At 22.0% G+C, this 14,421-nt stretch overlaps 10 protein-coding genes across 10 annotated transcripts; 4 read left to right on the top strand and 6 right to left on the bottom strand.

Annotated features, from left to right (window-relative positions):
* Positions 1-248: 248 nt before the first annotated feature.
* On the bottom strand, positions 249-371 carry DDB_G0271762 (hypothetical protein; the record flags this gene model as incomplete). Its single annotated transcript, XM_640419.1, has 1 exon — positions 249-371. The coding sequence occupies one exon, from the start codon at positions 369-371 to the stop codon at positions 249-251; it is 123 nt and encodes a 40-aa protein (XP_645511.1).
* Positions 372-1,450: 1,079 nt separating this feature from the next.
* On the bottom strand, positions 1,451-5,285 carry DDB_G0271826 (hypothetical protein; the record flags this gene model as incomplete). Its single annotated transcript, XM_640418.1, has 3 exons — positions 1,451-1,632; positions 1,775-4,246; positions 4,289-5,285. 3 exons carry the CDS (start codon positions 5,283-5,285, stop codon positions 1,451-1,453), a joined length of 3,651 nt encoding a protein of 1,216 aa, XP_645510.1.
* Positions 5,286-5,470: 185 nt separating this feature from the next.
* Positions 5,471-6,514, bottom strand: DDB_G0271722 (hypothetical protein; the record flags this gene model as incomplete). The annotated part of the gene is made up of 1 exon (XM_640417.1): positions 5,471-6,514. The coding sequence occupies one exon, from the start codon at positions 6,512-6,514 to the stop codon at positions 5,471-5,473; it is 1,044 nt and encodes a 347-aa protein (XP_645509.1).
* Positions 6,515-6,927: 413 nt separating this feature from the next.
* On the top strand, positions 6,928-8,103 carry DDB_G0271720 (short-chain dehydrogenase/reductase family protein; the record flags this gene model as incomplete). Its single annotated transcript, XM_640416.1, has 3 exons — positions 6,928-7,330; positions 7,409-7,467; positions 7,537-8,103. 3 exons carry the CDS (start codon positions 6,928-6,930, stop codon positions 8,101-8,103), a joined length of 1,029 nt encoding a protein of 342 aa, XP_645508.1.
* A 154-nt stretch (positions 8,104-8,257) lies between these two features.
* Positions 8,258-8,607, bottom strand: DDB_G0271718 (hssA/2C/7E family protein; the record flags this gene model as incomplete). Its single annotated transcript, XM_640415.1, has 2 exons — positions 8,258-8,514; positions 8,595-8,607. 2 exons carry the CDS (start codon positions 8,605-8,607, stop codon positions 8,258-8,260), a joined length of 270 nt encoding a protein of 89 aa, XP_645507.1.
* Positions 8,608-9,299: 692 nt separating this feature from the next.
* On the top strand, positions 9,300-9,641 carry DDB_G0271716 (hssA/2C/7E family protein; the record flags this gene model as incomplete). Its single annotated transcript, XM_640414.1, has 2 exons — positions 9,300-9,312; positions 9,385-9,641. The coding sequence occupies 2 exons, from the start codon at positions 9,300-9,302 to the stop codon at positions 9,639-9,641; spliced, it is 270 nt and encodes an 89-aa protein (XP_645506.1).
* Positions 9,642-10,057: 416 nt separating this feature from the next.
* DDB_G0271824 (hssA/2C/7E family protein) lies at positions 10,058-10,408 on the bottom strand (the record flags this gene model as incomplete). Its single annotated transcript, XM_640413.1, has 2 exons — positions 10,058-10,314; positions 10,396-10,408. 2 exons carry the CDS (start codon positions 10,406-10,408, stop codon positions 10,058-10,060), a joined length of 270 nt encoding a protein of 89 aa, XP_645505.1.
* Positions 10,409-11,062: 654 nt separating this feature from the next.
* DDB_G0271822 (hssA/2C/7E family protein) lies at positions 11,063-11,409 on the top strand (the record flags this gene model as incomplete). Its single annotated transcript, XM_640412.1, has 2 exons — positions 11,063-11,075; positions 11,156-11,409. The coding sequence occupies 2 exons, from the start codon at positions 11,063-11,065 to the stop codon at positions 11,407-11,409; spliced, it is 267 nt and encodes an 88-aa protein (XP_645504.1).
* A 697-nt stretch (positions 11,410-12,106) lies between these two features.
* On the top strand, positions 12,107-13,298 carry DDB_G0271820 (short-chain dehydrogenase/reductase family protein; the record flags this gene model as incomplete). Its single annotated transcript, XM_640411.1, has 3 exons — positions 12,107-12,509; positions 12,589-12,647; positions 12,726-13,298. 3 exons carry the CDS (start codon positions 12,107-12,109, stop codon positions 13,296-13,298), a joined length of 1,035 nt encoding a protein of 344 aa, XP_645503.1.
* Positions 13,299-13,448: 150 nt separating this feature from the next.
* DDB_G0271818 (hssA/2C/7E family protein) lies at positions 13,449-13,795 on the bottom strand (the record flags this gene model as incomplete). Its single annotated transcript, XM_640410.1, has 2 exons — positions 13,449-13,702; positions 13,783-13,795. 2 exons carry the CDS (start codon positions 13,793-13,795, stop codon positions 13,449-13,451), a joined length of 267 nt encoding a protein of 88 aa, XP_645502.1.
* Positions 13,796-14,421: the final 626 nt, after the last annotated feature.

Genomic DNA, 14,421 nt, shown 5'->3' with positions numbered 1-14,421 from the left:
TGAGGAAAAAAAAAAAATAAAAAATAAATTTGAAAAAAAAAAAAAACAAATTGTTGCAAGACAAAAAAAAAAAAAAAAAAAAAAAAAAAAAAAATTAGAAAAAAACAACAAATATATTATTAGTATCATTTCATATAGGAAATATATAAATAACTTTTTTATTTCGTTTAAAGTAATTAAATTTATTATTTTTTTATTAGTTTTTAATTTTTATTATTATTTTTATTATTACTAATAGTCAAAATCTATTAATTGTCAAAATCCTCTATTGAGGTTTCAATTGGAAAAGTAGGGATTAAATGATTTGGTAAAAAAGAAGCTAGATAATCTAAGTTTTCTTTATCATGAGCAATTTTATTTGTTGAATGCATTGCATTCAAAAGCATATTACTTGAGATTACACCTTTGGGTACAAATTTTATTAATATTCTATCGAGTATATGCTTAAGATTGGTGATATTTATGCAAAGGTACTGTAAACCAAGATTTGAACAACATACATTTGTATTTTCTAAAATCCAATCAGTTACATGAAATTTTTTTTGAAGATATTGGTACATCCAAGGCGAAACATGAAACCATAAACTTATAACTATGTTTTCGTGGTAGTTGAGAAAATATCACGGAGGTATATTATGCAATCTAAATCACCAATTCTGCAGAATGAGTAAACTACATCTTGCACTACTAAACCATCATCAACCTTTTCATAGATTCTTCAATAAGGACTCTTAAAAGTAGCAATCTCTCGCTTTTATTCTTCCTTTTATCAATAGCATATAATAATGATTTATAATAGGCAGAGCCCTTTACTCTTAAAAGTGAGCATAGGAATATAACTATGCTTAATGATGATTTTGCGATCATATGTGGTTGTAATAGTGGAGGTTTAAAAGAAGGTCCTTGAATTTTACAAAAGTAAATAACGAATTGGACATCACCGGTTCTTACCAATAATTTTATAAATTGTTCAGAGGATACACATTCACGAATTAGTCTTGGATTTTTATCAAAAATAAATTTGAATAGTTGAAAATCTTTACCCCTCAATGAGCAATAAAATCACAATGTTTATAAATATTAATTTCACTCCCTTAGTATCTATCGAGTTGATTTAAACCAAGATAATATCCCACAATTTTACAATTATTAGCATAACATGCATTCTCTATTTGTTACTTTTATATTCTAGTTTAGATATTATAAAATATTTAACAAATGAATCATATGGAGATTAAAAAGCAAAATCATAAGATTTTTCAGTAAATTCTTCATTTGAAAAAGAATCGAGTGAAGAAAAAGAAGTATCAGATGAAGTATCGGATGAAGAAGATAATAAAGAAGAAGAAAATTCTGAAGATAATAAAGAAGAATGATGGGTTTTTAGTTGGTTTTAAACTTGAACAATATTTTCGGCCATTGGAGTTGATGGTAAAAACTGTGGGAATAGTTAAAACATTTCTTTAAGTAAATCTAATTCACTATTACCTTCTAAAAATTTATAAAATAATTTTTCTGTGAATTGGTCCCTTTTTTCAATATCTTTTTTAAGTATATACAATAAAAGATGAAAGTGACGGTTTTTTATAATCCAGCCTACCTCGCACTCATTATATTTCTTGACAATTAAATCTTTGTTTAAAAAAAAAAAAAAAAATTAAATTTTATTATATGTATAATTAAATTAATTTTAATTAAATTGATTTTAATTAAATTATTTTTATTTTTATTATATAAAATATTATAGAAAATGATAAAATTGTTATTAATAAACCATTAAATTTTAAAGGAATTGATTGAAAAACAAAAGATCCAACAATAGATATAATAATGATTCGTAATAAATTGATAAAATTTTCAAATTGATAAATTTTTGGATTTCTTTGAGGTTCAAAATAATAATTTAAAAAAGAAAAAATTGAAACTATTGTAAAAATTACTATAATTTGGTGATTTGGTGAATATAATAGAGTAATACTGAAAATACAAATTAAAGTATTAATTAATAACCAAAGTAAATCCCAATATTTAAAAGATTTTTTATAATAATAATTTTTAATAATTAAAAAATTAATTTTTTTAAAATTTGAAATTATTAAAATAACTGGTATTGATAATAATAATAAAATTGAAATTATAATAATAAATGAAATTACTACTTTAAAATGACTATTTTCTAAAAATGATGTTGATGGATCAATTGATAAAAACTTTTTACCATTTATATTTTTCACTGATAATATTGATATTAAATTATAAATAATTGGTTGAAATAAAATTAAATATAAATTATATATTGAATTAAAATTATTATTATTATTATAATTATTTGTTAATTTTTTGGATTTTAATAATAATTTTTTAGTCCATTTAGGGAATAAATTTAATTTAATTAAAATTGTTAATGAAATATGAGTTTGTGATAATCCAATAACAATTATAATTGATATTAATGTAAGCATTGATTTATAAATGTAATTAAATTTATTGAAAATACAAATGTTCGAAATGAAATCAATTGAGAATCTAAACAATTGAATAAAGTATAAACCTGGATATGCATAGAAAATCATTGAATTAATTTGAAAGAATACAATTGTTGATTTAAAAATTGAAATTGATAATCTATCACAATATTTAATTAACGAAAATGATAAACCAAATAAAATAATAAAAATAATGTAAACTATAATTAACCATGGAGAACTTGAAGAACAACAATAGAATCCATTTTTACTGTTTCCATCAACACATTCTAAACATAATAAACCTGTATTTTGAGTAGCAATGCATGAACCATAATTTCCACACATTCCCACCGGACATTGATATGTACCAATCGCTGTTTTATTATCAATTAATAAGTAATAATTATCAAAAGTATAAACCATTGATCCTAAACAAACAGTATTTGAAAAACAATTTACACATGATGCTTTACCACTTGCATATAATAAACTTGAGAGGGTAGTACCTACTGGACAAAATTTACATTCACCATTATCGTAATATTGATATTGAAGAGGGCAGAGGTTTGAAGAATCTAATATAAAAGTGCCATTATAATTTGGAATATTTGGTAATGATATATTGGTATAAATTGTAAAATTATAATAGTTACTATAGATATAAATTGATTCACCATTTTTATCAATTGTTTTAAATGAAAAATCAAATAAACCAAAACCATTTTTAATTGCTGTATTAAATGTTTTAATAATAGATGTTGATGAACCATTATTATTATTAATCATAGTAACTATAACTTGAATATCATAAACATTTCGTATAATTAAATTTTCATATTGGTCATATAATTTAATAGTTGATTCTAATCTTAAATTAGTGGTTGATGGTAATTCTACTCTAATTGATGTTGGATTTGATGCATATATATTTCCAAAAAACGCACTATTGTTTGAAAATGTGTTATTGAATTTATCATCTTGAATATCTAAAACTATTGAATCCATTGAGAATAATACACCACCAGATATTATAGCATGATTATTAGTGAATGTATTATTTGTTAATTCATCATCATCATCATCATTTGCATTTGTAGTAGAGTTGATAAAATTTGAATTATTATTAAAATAAAAAATAGAGCCACTCTGTGAGCAATAATTATTAGAATAATTTGAATTAGTTGAACCAAATAAAGAATTATTAAAAATACCAATTGCACCACTAATCGTTTTTGTGTTTTTAAAATTTATAGATTTAAATCTTAATATTGAGTAATCAATTGAAATTAAATTAAAATTTTCTTTTTTTATTTCATTATTAATAAATAATGTATTTGTAAAATTAATATCACTTTTTTCTTTTATTCTAATTAAATTATTTGACCAATGAATATTTGATTGAAAAGTTGAATTTACTATATTTAAATGACCATCTTTAATATTGATTGCAGCACTTGGAAAATCATTATCATTATAATCACTAATATCATCATCATCATCATTAAAATATAATGGATTTTTAAAAAATTCATTATCTTGAAATTTTAATTTTTCAAAAGTTAGAGAACATTCAATACACTGAACAACTGAACCCATAAATGAATTTGAAAATATTGAAATTCTATCTAAAAGTGAGTTTGATTGATATAAGGAGAATAAAAACTTTGAAAGTGAAGATTTACAATTTGAAAATTCAACATCAACAACAAAGACAAAACTATTATTTGAAACTAAAAAAGTACTAATATTATCTATAAATGTTGATGATTGAATCATTACTTTTGAATTATTAAAAAAGAAAAAAGAAGAAATTGAATTACCTTTAAAACTACAATCAAATATATCAACGACATCACTATCCTCTATAATAATCAAAGAATCTGTTTCTAAATTAAACCCATACGCTTTATTATTTAAAAAAACTCCATTCTCAATTGATGTATTTGAATTTTTAATTCTTAGAAATCCTCTTTGAAAAAATGAATTTTTGATTGTAAATCCACTAAAATTAATTAATGAATCTGAAGTTGTTGAAAATGGGTGAAAACCATCGATAATTAAATTTGAAAAACTACAATTATTAAATGTTACGGTGCTAGAATTTGAAGTTAAAAAACTAGTTCCAATCGAGTAAATGTTTTCAAAAATTACATCTTCTGTATTTAAGTAACTATCTATTACTACAATTGATTGTTGATTTGATATTATATCTTTGAATATACAATTCCTAATTTGTCCACTACTATCTTCCTCAATGTACATAATCTTTGAAGAGGATTTTATATTTGAATTTATTATGCCAATGTGAGATCTATTAGAATGAATGAAATAGGAGCTTTTTAATTGATTTTCCAGTGTGACTTCACAACCTGATATTATCAATTGTGCATTATCATTTATCTTTATCTTTTCTAAACCATTGTTTTCTATATCATATATTAATTTCAATCTGATAAATTGAACAATACTATTTATCACTTGAAAATTAAAATTTGATATAGTTATATCACTTTGATTATAGTTCTCTTTATAAGGTGAAAATGATATTATATTTATATTATTATTATTAAATTTCTTAGTACAATTTAAGTTGTAATAATATCCATTCCCAATAAAAACGTTAACATTTGTATAAGGATCTTTAATTTCATTTATTATTGATAATAAAGGGTTGCATAAACTTTTGAATGGATTATCAATTGTACCATTACCACTGAAATCACTACCTGATTTATTAACGTAATAACTTTTTGTTATTAATGTATTTATAAAGGTAATTTTTATAAAAATTAATAAAATTAATAATTTAAAAATCATTTATAAATTATTAATTTTATCTATAGAATGGTGGTAATTGTGGAAAAAAAAAAAATAAATATTTAAAAAAAAACTTTTCATTTTTTAAAACCTAATTTTTCGAGATTTTTTTATTTTTAGCTTTTTTTATTTTTTTTTTTATTTTTTTTTTTTTTTCTGAATATTTTTATTTTTTAAAGTTAGTGTCAACAATCAACAGGTTTTGGTTGAGAAATAGTGATATAGGTATGAACACATCCTAATTTTGATGAACAAGTGTCAGTTGTACAATCTTCTCCATCATCGCATGAAACTGGAGTATGGCAACAACCAGTTTCTTTAGAACAACTGTCGGTGGTACACAAATCACCATCATCACAAGAGATTGGGGAATTGCAACAACCAGTTTCTTTAGAACAACTATCGGTGGTACAAGCATGATCATCATCGCATGAAATCGGGGAATTACAACAACCAGTAGAGTTTGAACATGAATCGGTTGTGCAAGCATCATTATCATTACAAGACATTGGTATATTACTGCAACCAGTCTTTTTAGAACATGAATCAGTAGTGCAAGCATCACCATCATCACAGTCGATATTAGAATGTGTGCAACCAGTTTCCTTGGAACAGCCATCAGTGGTACAAGCATTACCATCGTCACAAGCAATTGGAACATTACAGCAACCAGTTTTCTTTGAACATGAATCAGTTGTACAAGCATCACCATCATCACAATCGATATTAGAATGAGTGCAACCAGTTTCCTTTGAACAACCATCATTGGTACAAGCATTGCCATCATCACATGCAATTGGAACATTACTGCAACCAGTTTTCTTTGAACATGAATCAGTTGTACAAGCATCACCATCATCACAAGAGATTGGTAAACTACAACAACCAGTGGAATTTAAACAAGAATCGGTTGTACAAGCATCACAAGAGATTGGTAAATTACAACAACCAGATAATTGAGAACATGAATCAGTTGTACAAGCATCACCATCATCACAATTAATATCTTCATGAATACAACCAGTCTCTTTGGAACATGAATCTTTGGTACATGGATTATCATCAGCACAATCTATTTCAATATTTGAACAACATCCACGGGAGCAGGTATCTAATGTACATTCGTTACAATCTTCACAATCTGAATCACATCTACAACTTGATACTATATCCAATTGATTAAAAATAAAAAGTATTAAAGCTATAAATATAATTATTTGTTTAAACATTTTTTTTTTTTATTTGTTTATTTGTTTATTTTTTAAAATATAAATAATAATATTGGAAATAATAAAAAAAAAATTTGTTCTTTTTATATGCTCCATAATTTTAAAAAATTTATTTCACAATTTTCTTTTTTCTTTTTTTTTATAAATTAATTTCTAATTAAAGTAATTTGTTTTTTATATTTTATTTTTTAATTTTGGTTTATTTAATTATTCAATTTTTATTTAATTAAATTCTTATTTGGGAAAAATAAAAAAAAAAAAATAAAAAAAATCTAAAAATATCTTTGGAATCAGATTTATTTTATTTTATTTTTATTTTTTTTATTTATTTATTTTTTTTTTTTTTGATTGAGTTTTTGCCATTTAATAATTTTTTTTTTTTTTCATTTCAAAAAAAATAAAAAATAATAAGAATGGGAGTCTTAACTGATATATCATTATTGTTGACCAATATAATTGGTTCAATAATTCTATTAATATTTTATCCTATATTAGGTTTTTTAAATTATAAAAAAAAGAAAACAAATTTCCCAACACCAAAAGCAATAGTTATCACGGGTGCATCATCTGGTATTGGTAGAGGAATAGCACTTGAATATGCAAAAAGAAAAAAAAATAACTCTTTGGTTTTAGGTTTAACTGGAAGAAACATTGAAAAATTAGAAGAAATTCAAAAAGAATGTTTGGGTCTTGGTGTTCAAGTAGAAATTGAATCAATCGATGTCACTGACAAAGAAAAATTAAATGATTGGTTAATTAAATTTGACAATAAATATAAAATTGATATTTTAATTGCAAATGCTGGAACTATTGAAAGTCAGTATACATAATTTTTTTTAAAAAAAAAAAAAAGGTTTACTTGTATTAATTATTTAAAAAAAATAATTTTCATAGCAATTTTACCAAAAGAATTAGATTTTACTGAAAGAATATTAACAGTTGCAAACACAAATGTAATATCTTAAATAATTTGAATATAAAGTAACGATATTCTTTTAAAACTAATTAATAAATTATTATAGGTAATTGGAACATTGAATACAGTTTTACCAATGGTACCAATCTTTGAATCAAGAGGATCTGGTCAATTGGTTTTGATGTCAAGTATTACACCATATTTTGATTATGTAATGGCAGGATATTCATCAAGTAAAGGTTACATAAAATCATTTGGGTTAATACTTAGAAATGGTTTAGCATCAAGAGGCGTTGGCGTTTCAGTAATAACACCAGGTTTTATTTATACTCCATTAGTTGATTCTTTGGATTATAAGGATATACCTATGTTACTACCTATAACAACTGACAAAGCTTCAAAATACATTGTCGATGGCATTAGTAGAAATGATGCAATAATTTCATTCCCACCTTTAATTTATTGTATATCTCATTTCGTTGCCACAATTCCACCAACTTTAAGAGATGCCACTAATTTCATTTCAAATTCTCTTTTGAAATATCCAGATTATAGTAAACCAGTAACTCATTATTCTCATCACTCTCAATATTCAACAAATGAATCAAAAAGAGAGGATTGTCCCTCCTCACCAGCTATGAATTCAAATTCTCAAAAAAATAAAGAGGCATAATAATAAATAATTAATCATTTTTTCTAATTTAAAAATAAATATTGTAAAAATAAAAAATAAAAAAATAAATAATAAAAAAAAAAGAAATGTATTAAATCTTTTTGAATTTCATTTTTATTTGTACAAAGCTATTTATTATAAAAAAACATTTATTTTAATGACATCCACAGTTTGGACCACTTAATAAACCTCCAACAACTCCATTGACAGTTCCAACAACAGTACCAACAATAATACCAGTTCCAACAAGTACTCCACCGACGAGATTACCAACAGTACCAATTAATGGACTACCACCACCGCAGCCACCACATTGAATTGAATTTGATGATTGTAATGATGAGTTTGATAATGATGAAAAATTATTTGATTTTGAAATTGATTTAACATTACCAATTGATGAGATTGAAGCTAAGTTTTTTAATATTATAAAATAAAATAATTAATAAAATTACTTTTTTAATAAACTATAATTAATTATAATTATTTACCTAAGAGTGTCATTTTATTAATTTATTTTTAAGTTTATTTGATTGTTTGATTTAATGAAATAATGATTGAAAATAAATTTAGAATTTATACTTTTATTTTGAATAAAAAAAAAAAATTAAATAATATAATTAATTTTAAAAAAAAAAACAAATAATCAATTATTATAATTAAATTCTTTTTTTCAGATATTTAACTGTTTAAATCACAAAAAATCTCATTTTCAAAAAACGATTTTCTTGTATAATCGATATATTAAATTAAACCACACAAAAAAAAAAAAAAAATTATTATTATTATTTTTTATATGATATGTGTGAGAAGAAAAAACAAAACTTTTTTTAAAAAAAAAATAATAATAAAAATATACTATCTATTAGGAAATAATATGTTATTGTGAGGTTAATTGTGTGTTTGAACAATTAAACTGAAACAATATAAATTTAAAAAAAAAGTTTATATGAAGTACTAACACGATAGTTTATACATATAAAAACTTCGGTAGATTCGGTTGATTAATTAACACAATATTTACCCCCACTAACACATAAATTTCCTAATTGATAGTTTATTATTATTTTTTTTTTTTGTAAGATAAATTAAAAACAAATAAAAAAATTTAAAAATTATGATATAAAAGGTTTTTTTTTTTTTAAAAAAATCATTAAATCAAACTATTAAAATTTACAATTAACAAAATTAAAAAAATGACAATCTTAGGTATGTCTTTAAAATCTAAAAAATATACACAAAATAATTAAAAATTAATTATTTTATTTTATTATTAAATAGCTTCAATCTCATCAATTGGTAATGTTAAATCAATTTCAAAATCAAATAATTTTTCATCATTATCAAACTCGTCATTACAATCATCAAATTCAATTCAATGTGGTGGCTGTGGTGGTGGTAGTCCATTAATTGGTACTGTTGGTAATCTTGTGGGTGGTGTACTTGTAGGAACTGGTATTATTGTTGGTACTGTCGTTGGAACTGTCAATGGTGTTGTTGGTGGTTTATTAAGTGGTCCAAACTGTGGTTGCCATTAAAATGTAAAATTATTTAAATTAAAAAATATATAACAAATACTAAAAATAATTCAAATAAACTGTAAAAATTAAATTAATAAAAAAAAAAAAAAATTATTTTTGAATTCATTTGTTAATCTTTACATGTTACATTTTATAACTACAAATTCAGAATTTTTATGATGTCACTGACAAAGAAAATATAAAGATCAGTTAATTAAATTTGGATGATAAACATCAAATTGATCAATTGCAAATACTGGAACAGTTGGAAGTCAGTGTAATTAATTTTTAAAAAAAAAAAAAAAAAATTCAATTTTAGTAATTATATAAAAAAATTAAAAACAAATAATAAAAAAAAAAAAAGAAAGGTGTTAGGTATTTTTTGAATTTCATTTTTTATATATACAAATTTATTTATTCTAAAAAACATTATTTTAATGGCATCCACAGCTTGGACCACTTAATAAACCACCAACAACACCATTAACAGTTCCAATGACAGTACCAACAATAATACCAGTTCCAACAAGTACACCACCAACAAGACCTCCAACAGTACCAATTAATGAATTACCACCACCGCAGCCACCGCATTGAATTGAATTTGATGATTGTAATGATGAGTTTGATAATGATGAAAAATTATTTGATTTTGAAATTGATTTAACATTACCAATTGTTGAGATTGAAGCTAAGTTTTTTAATATTAAAAAATAAATAATTAATAAAATTATTTTTTAATCAACTACTATTAATTATTTTAATTACTTACCTAAGAGTGTCATTTTATTAATTTATTTAGAGTTTATTTGATTGTTTAATTTAATGATTGAAAATAAAATTAGAATTTATACTTTTATTTTGAATAAAAAAAATAAAAAAATTAAAAAAAACAAATAATTAATTATTATAATTAAATTCTTTTTTTCAGATATTTAACTGTTTAAATCACAAAAAATCTTATTTTCAAAATATTATTTTCTTATATAATCGATATATTAAATTAAACCTCACAAAAAAAAAAATATTATTATTTTTAATGTGTGTGAGAAGAATAAATAAAACTTTTTTTAAAAAATAATAATAATAATATAAATTTACTATCAATTAGGAAATAATATGTTATTGTGGGGTTAATTGTGTGTTTGAACAATTAAACTGAAACATATAAATTTAAAAAAAAAGTTTATATGAAGTACTAACACGATAGTTTATACATATAAAAACTTCGGTAGATTCGGTTGATTAATTAACACACAATATTTACCCCCACCAACACATTATTTCCTAATTGATAGTTAATTACTATTATTAAGATAAATTAAAAGCAAATAAACGTTGTTATTATTGTTATAAAAAATTTTGATATAAAAGGATTTTTTTTTTTTTTTTTTTTTTAATAAATCATTAAATCAAAATACTCTAAATAAATTAATAAAATGACACTCTTAGGTAAGTAATTAAAATAATTAATAGTAGTTTATTAAAAAAAAATTTTATTAATTATTTATTTTTTAATATTAAAAACTTAGCTTCAATCTCAACAATTGGTAATGTTAAATCAATTTCAAAATCAAATAATTTTTCATCATTATCAAACTCGTCATTACAATCATCAAATTCAATTCAATGTGGCTGCGGTGGTGGTAGTCCATTAATTGGTACCGTAGGTAATCTCGTCGGTGGAGTACTTGTTGGAACTGGTATTATTCTTGGTACTGTTGTTGGAACTGTCAATGGTGTTGTTGGTGGTTTATTAAGTGGTCCAAACTGTGGATGTCATTAGAACTGAAAATTATTTATATTAATAGATATAAAAAAATACTAAAAATAATTCAATAAACTGTAAAAATTAAATTCATTATTCAAAAAAAAAAAAAAAAAAAAAAAAAAAAAAAATAAATTTTGAATTCATTTTTTTAAAATATTTAATAAATTTATTTCATTAAAACAATTCAGAATTTTTTATGATAATCTTATTAAAAGTGAATATGAAAATGAATAAAAAAAAAAAGTATAAATATAAACTTTTGAAATTATTTAATTATTATTTGATTAACTAAAGAAAAAGTTATTTTAAATCTGATTTTAATCTTTGTAAAATGTTTTTAAAATTAAAATTAGATTTAAAATGATTTATTTAATTATTTAATTTTATATTAAATAAATTTAAAAAAAAAAAAAAAAAAAAAAAAAAAAAAAAAAAAAAATGATAGATCTGTTTTGACAACCTTCCTGTTTTGTATTTTTTTTAAAAAATATAAAAAAAATTTGTTAAAAAATGAAAATTTAATATTGTAAATCAATTTTTATTCTTGGTGTTTTTGAATTAATTAATTAAACATTCTTTTAAACGGTTTAGAATTTTAACACTTTAACAAATTTTTTTTTTTTTTTTTTTTTTTTTTTTTTTTATTTAAATTTTTTTTATTAATTTAAATTTTTTTTTAATTTAAATTTTTCAAAAAAAATTAATAATAAGAATGGCAGTGCTAACTGATATATCTTTATTGTTGACCAATATAATTGGTTCAATGATTCTTTTAATATTTTATCCTATATTAGGTTTTTTAAATTATAAAAAAAAGAAAACAAATTTCCCAACACCAAAAGCAATAGTTATCACGGGTGCATCATCTGGTATTGGTAGAGGAATAGCACTTGAATATGCAAAAAGAAAAACCAATAATTCTTTGGTTTTAGGTTTAACTGGAAGAAACATTGAAAAATTAGAAGAAATTCAAAAAGAATGTTTGGATCTTGGTGTTCAAGTAGAAATTGAATCAATTGATGTCACTGACAAAGAAAAATTATATGATTGGTTAATTAAATTTGATAATAAATATAAAATTGATATTTTAATTGCAAATGCTGGAACTGTTGAAAGTCAGTATAATTACTTTTTTAAAAAAAAAAAAATTGGTTTTCTTAATATATTTATTTATATTTAAAAAAAAAATTCCAGCAATGTTACCAAAAGAATTAGATTTTACTGAAAGAATATTAACAGTTACAAACACAAATGTAATATCTTAAATAATTTTAAAAATATAAAAAGTAATGATATTCTTTTAAAACTAATTAATAAATTATTTATTATAGGTAATTGGAACCTTGAATACAGTTTTACCAATGGTACCAATCTTTGAATCAAGAGGATCTGGTCAATTGGTTTTGATGTCAAGTATTACACCATATTTTGATTATACAATGGCAGGATATTCATCAAGTAAAGGTTACCTAAAATCATTTGGGTTAATACTTAGAAATGGTTTAGCATCAAGAGGTGTTGGCGTTTCAGTAATAATACCAGGTTTTGTTTATACTCCATTAGTTGATTCTTTGGATTATAAAGATATACCAATGTTACTACCTATAACAACTGACAAAGCTTCAAAATACATTGTAGATGGTATTAGTAGAAATGATGCAATAATTTCATGCCCACCTTTAGTTTATTGTATATCTCATTTCTTTGCCACAATTCCACCAACTTTAAGAGATGCCACTAATTTTATTATAAATTCTCTTGCAAAATATCCAGACTATAGGAAACCAGTAACTCATTATTCTCATCACTCTCGATATTCTACAAATGAATCAAAAAGAGAAAATTGTCCCTCCTCATCAGTTAAAAATTTAAATTCTCAAAAAATTAAGACTCATAATAAATAATCAATCTTTTTTTTTGTAATTTATAATATTGTAAAAAAAAAAAAAAAAAATAGTTATAATAAAAATGAACATGTTAAGTCTTTTTTGAAATTCATTTTTTATTTATACAAATTTATTTATTATAAAAAAACATTATCGATTTTAATAAATTTAATGGCATCCACAGTTTGGACCACTTAATAAACCACCAACAACACCATTGACAGTTCCAACGACAGTACCAACAATAATACCAGTTCCGACAAGTACACCACCTACGAGATTACCAACAGTACCAATTAATGGACTACCACCGCAGCCACCACATTGTATTGAGTTTGATGATTGTAATGATGAGTTTGATAATGATGAAAAATTATTTGATTTTGAAATTGATTTAACATTACCAATTGATGAGATTGAAGCTAAATTTTTTAAATTTATAAAATAAAATAAATTAATAAAATTACTTTTTAATAAACTACAATTTATTTTAATTATTTACCTAAGAGTGTCATTTTATTAATTTATTTTAAAGTTTATTTGATTGTTTGATTTAATGAAATAATGATTGAAAATAAAATTAGAATTTATACTTTTATTTTCAATAAAAAAAAAATTAAAAAATATAATTAATTTAAAAAAAAAACAAATAATTTATTTTTATAATTAAATTCTTTTTTTTTTCAGATATTTAACTGTTTAAATCACAAAAAATCTCATTTTCAAAAAATTATTTTCTTGTATAATTGATATACTAAATTAAACCACACAAAAAAAAAAAAAATTATTAATATGTGTTAATAAATAAAACTTCTAAAAAAAAAAAAAAATAATAATAATATAAATTTACTATCAAATAGGAAATAATGTGTTAATGTGGGGTTAATTGTGTGTTTGAACAATTAAACTGAAACAATATAAATTTTAAAAAAAAAAATTTATATGAAGAACTAACACAATAGTTTATACATATAAAAACTTCGGTAGATTCGGTTGATTAATTAACACACAATATTTACCCCCACTAACACATTATTTCCTAATTGATAGTTAATTATTATTATTATTTTGTAAGATAAATTAAAAATAAATAAAAAAAAATAATTATTGTTTTAAAAAATTTGATATAAAAGGTTTTTTT

This window comes from Dictyostelium discoideum (assembly GCF_000004695.1).
Source record: "Dictyostelium discoideum AX4 chromosome 2 chromosome, whole genome shotgun sequence".
Lineage (NCBI taxonomy): Eukaryota > Evosea > Eumycetozoa > Dictyosteliales > Dictyosteliaceae > Dictyostelium > Dictyostelium discoideum.
Note: the sequence above shows the minus strand (reverse complement) of the source record. Positions and strands in the feature narration are given on the sequence as shown.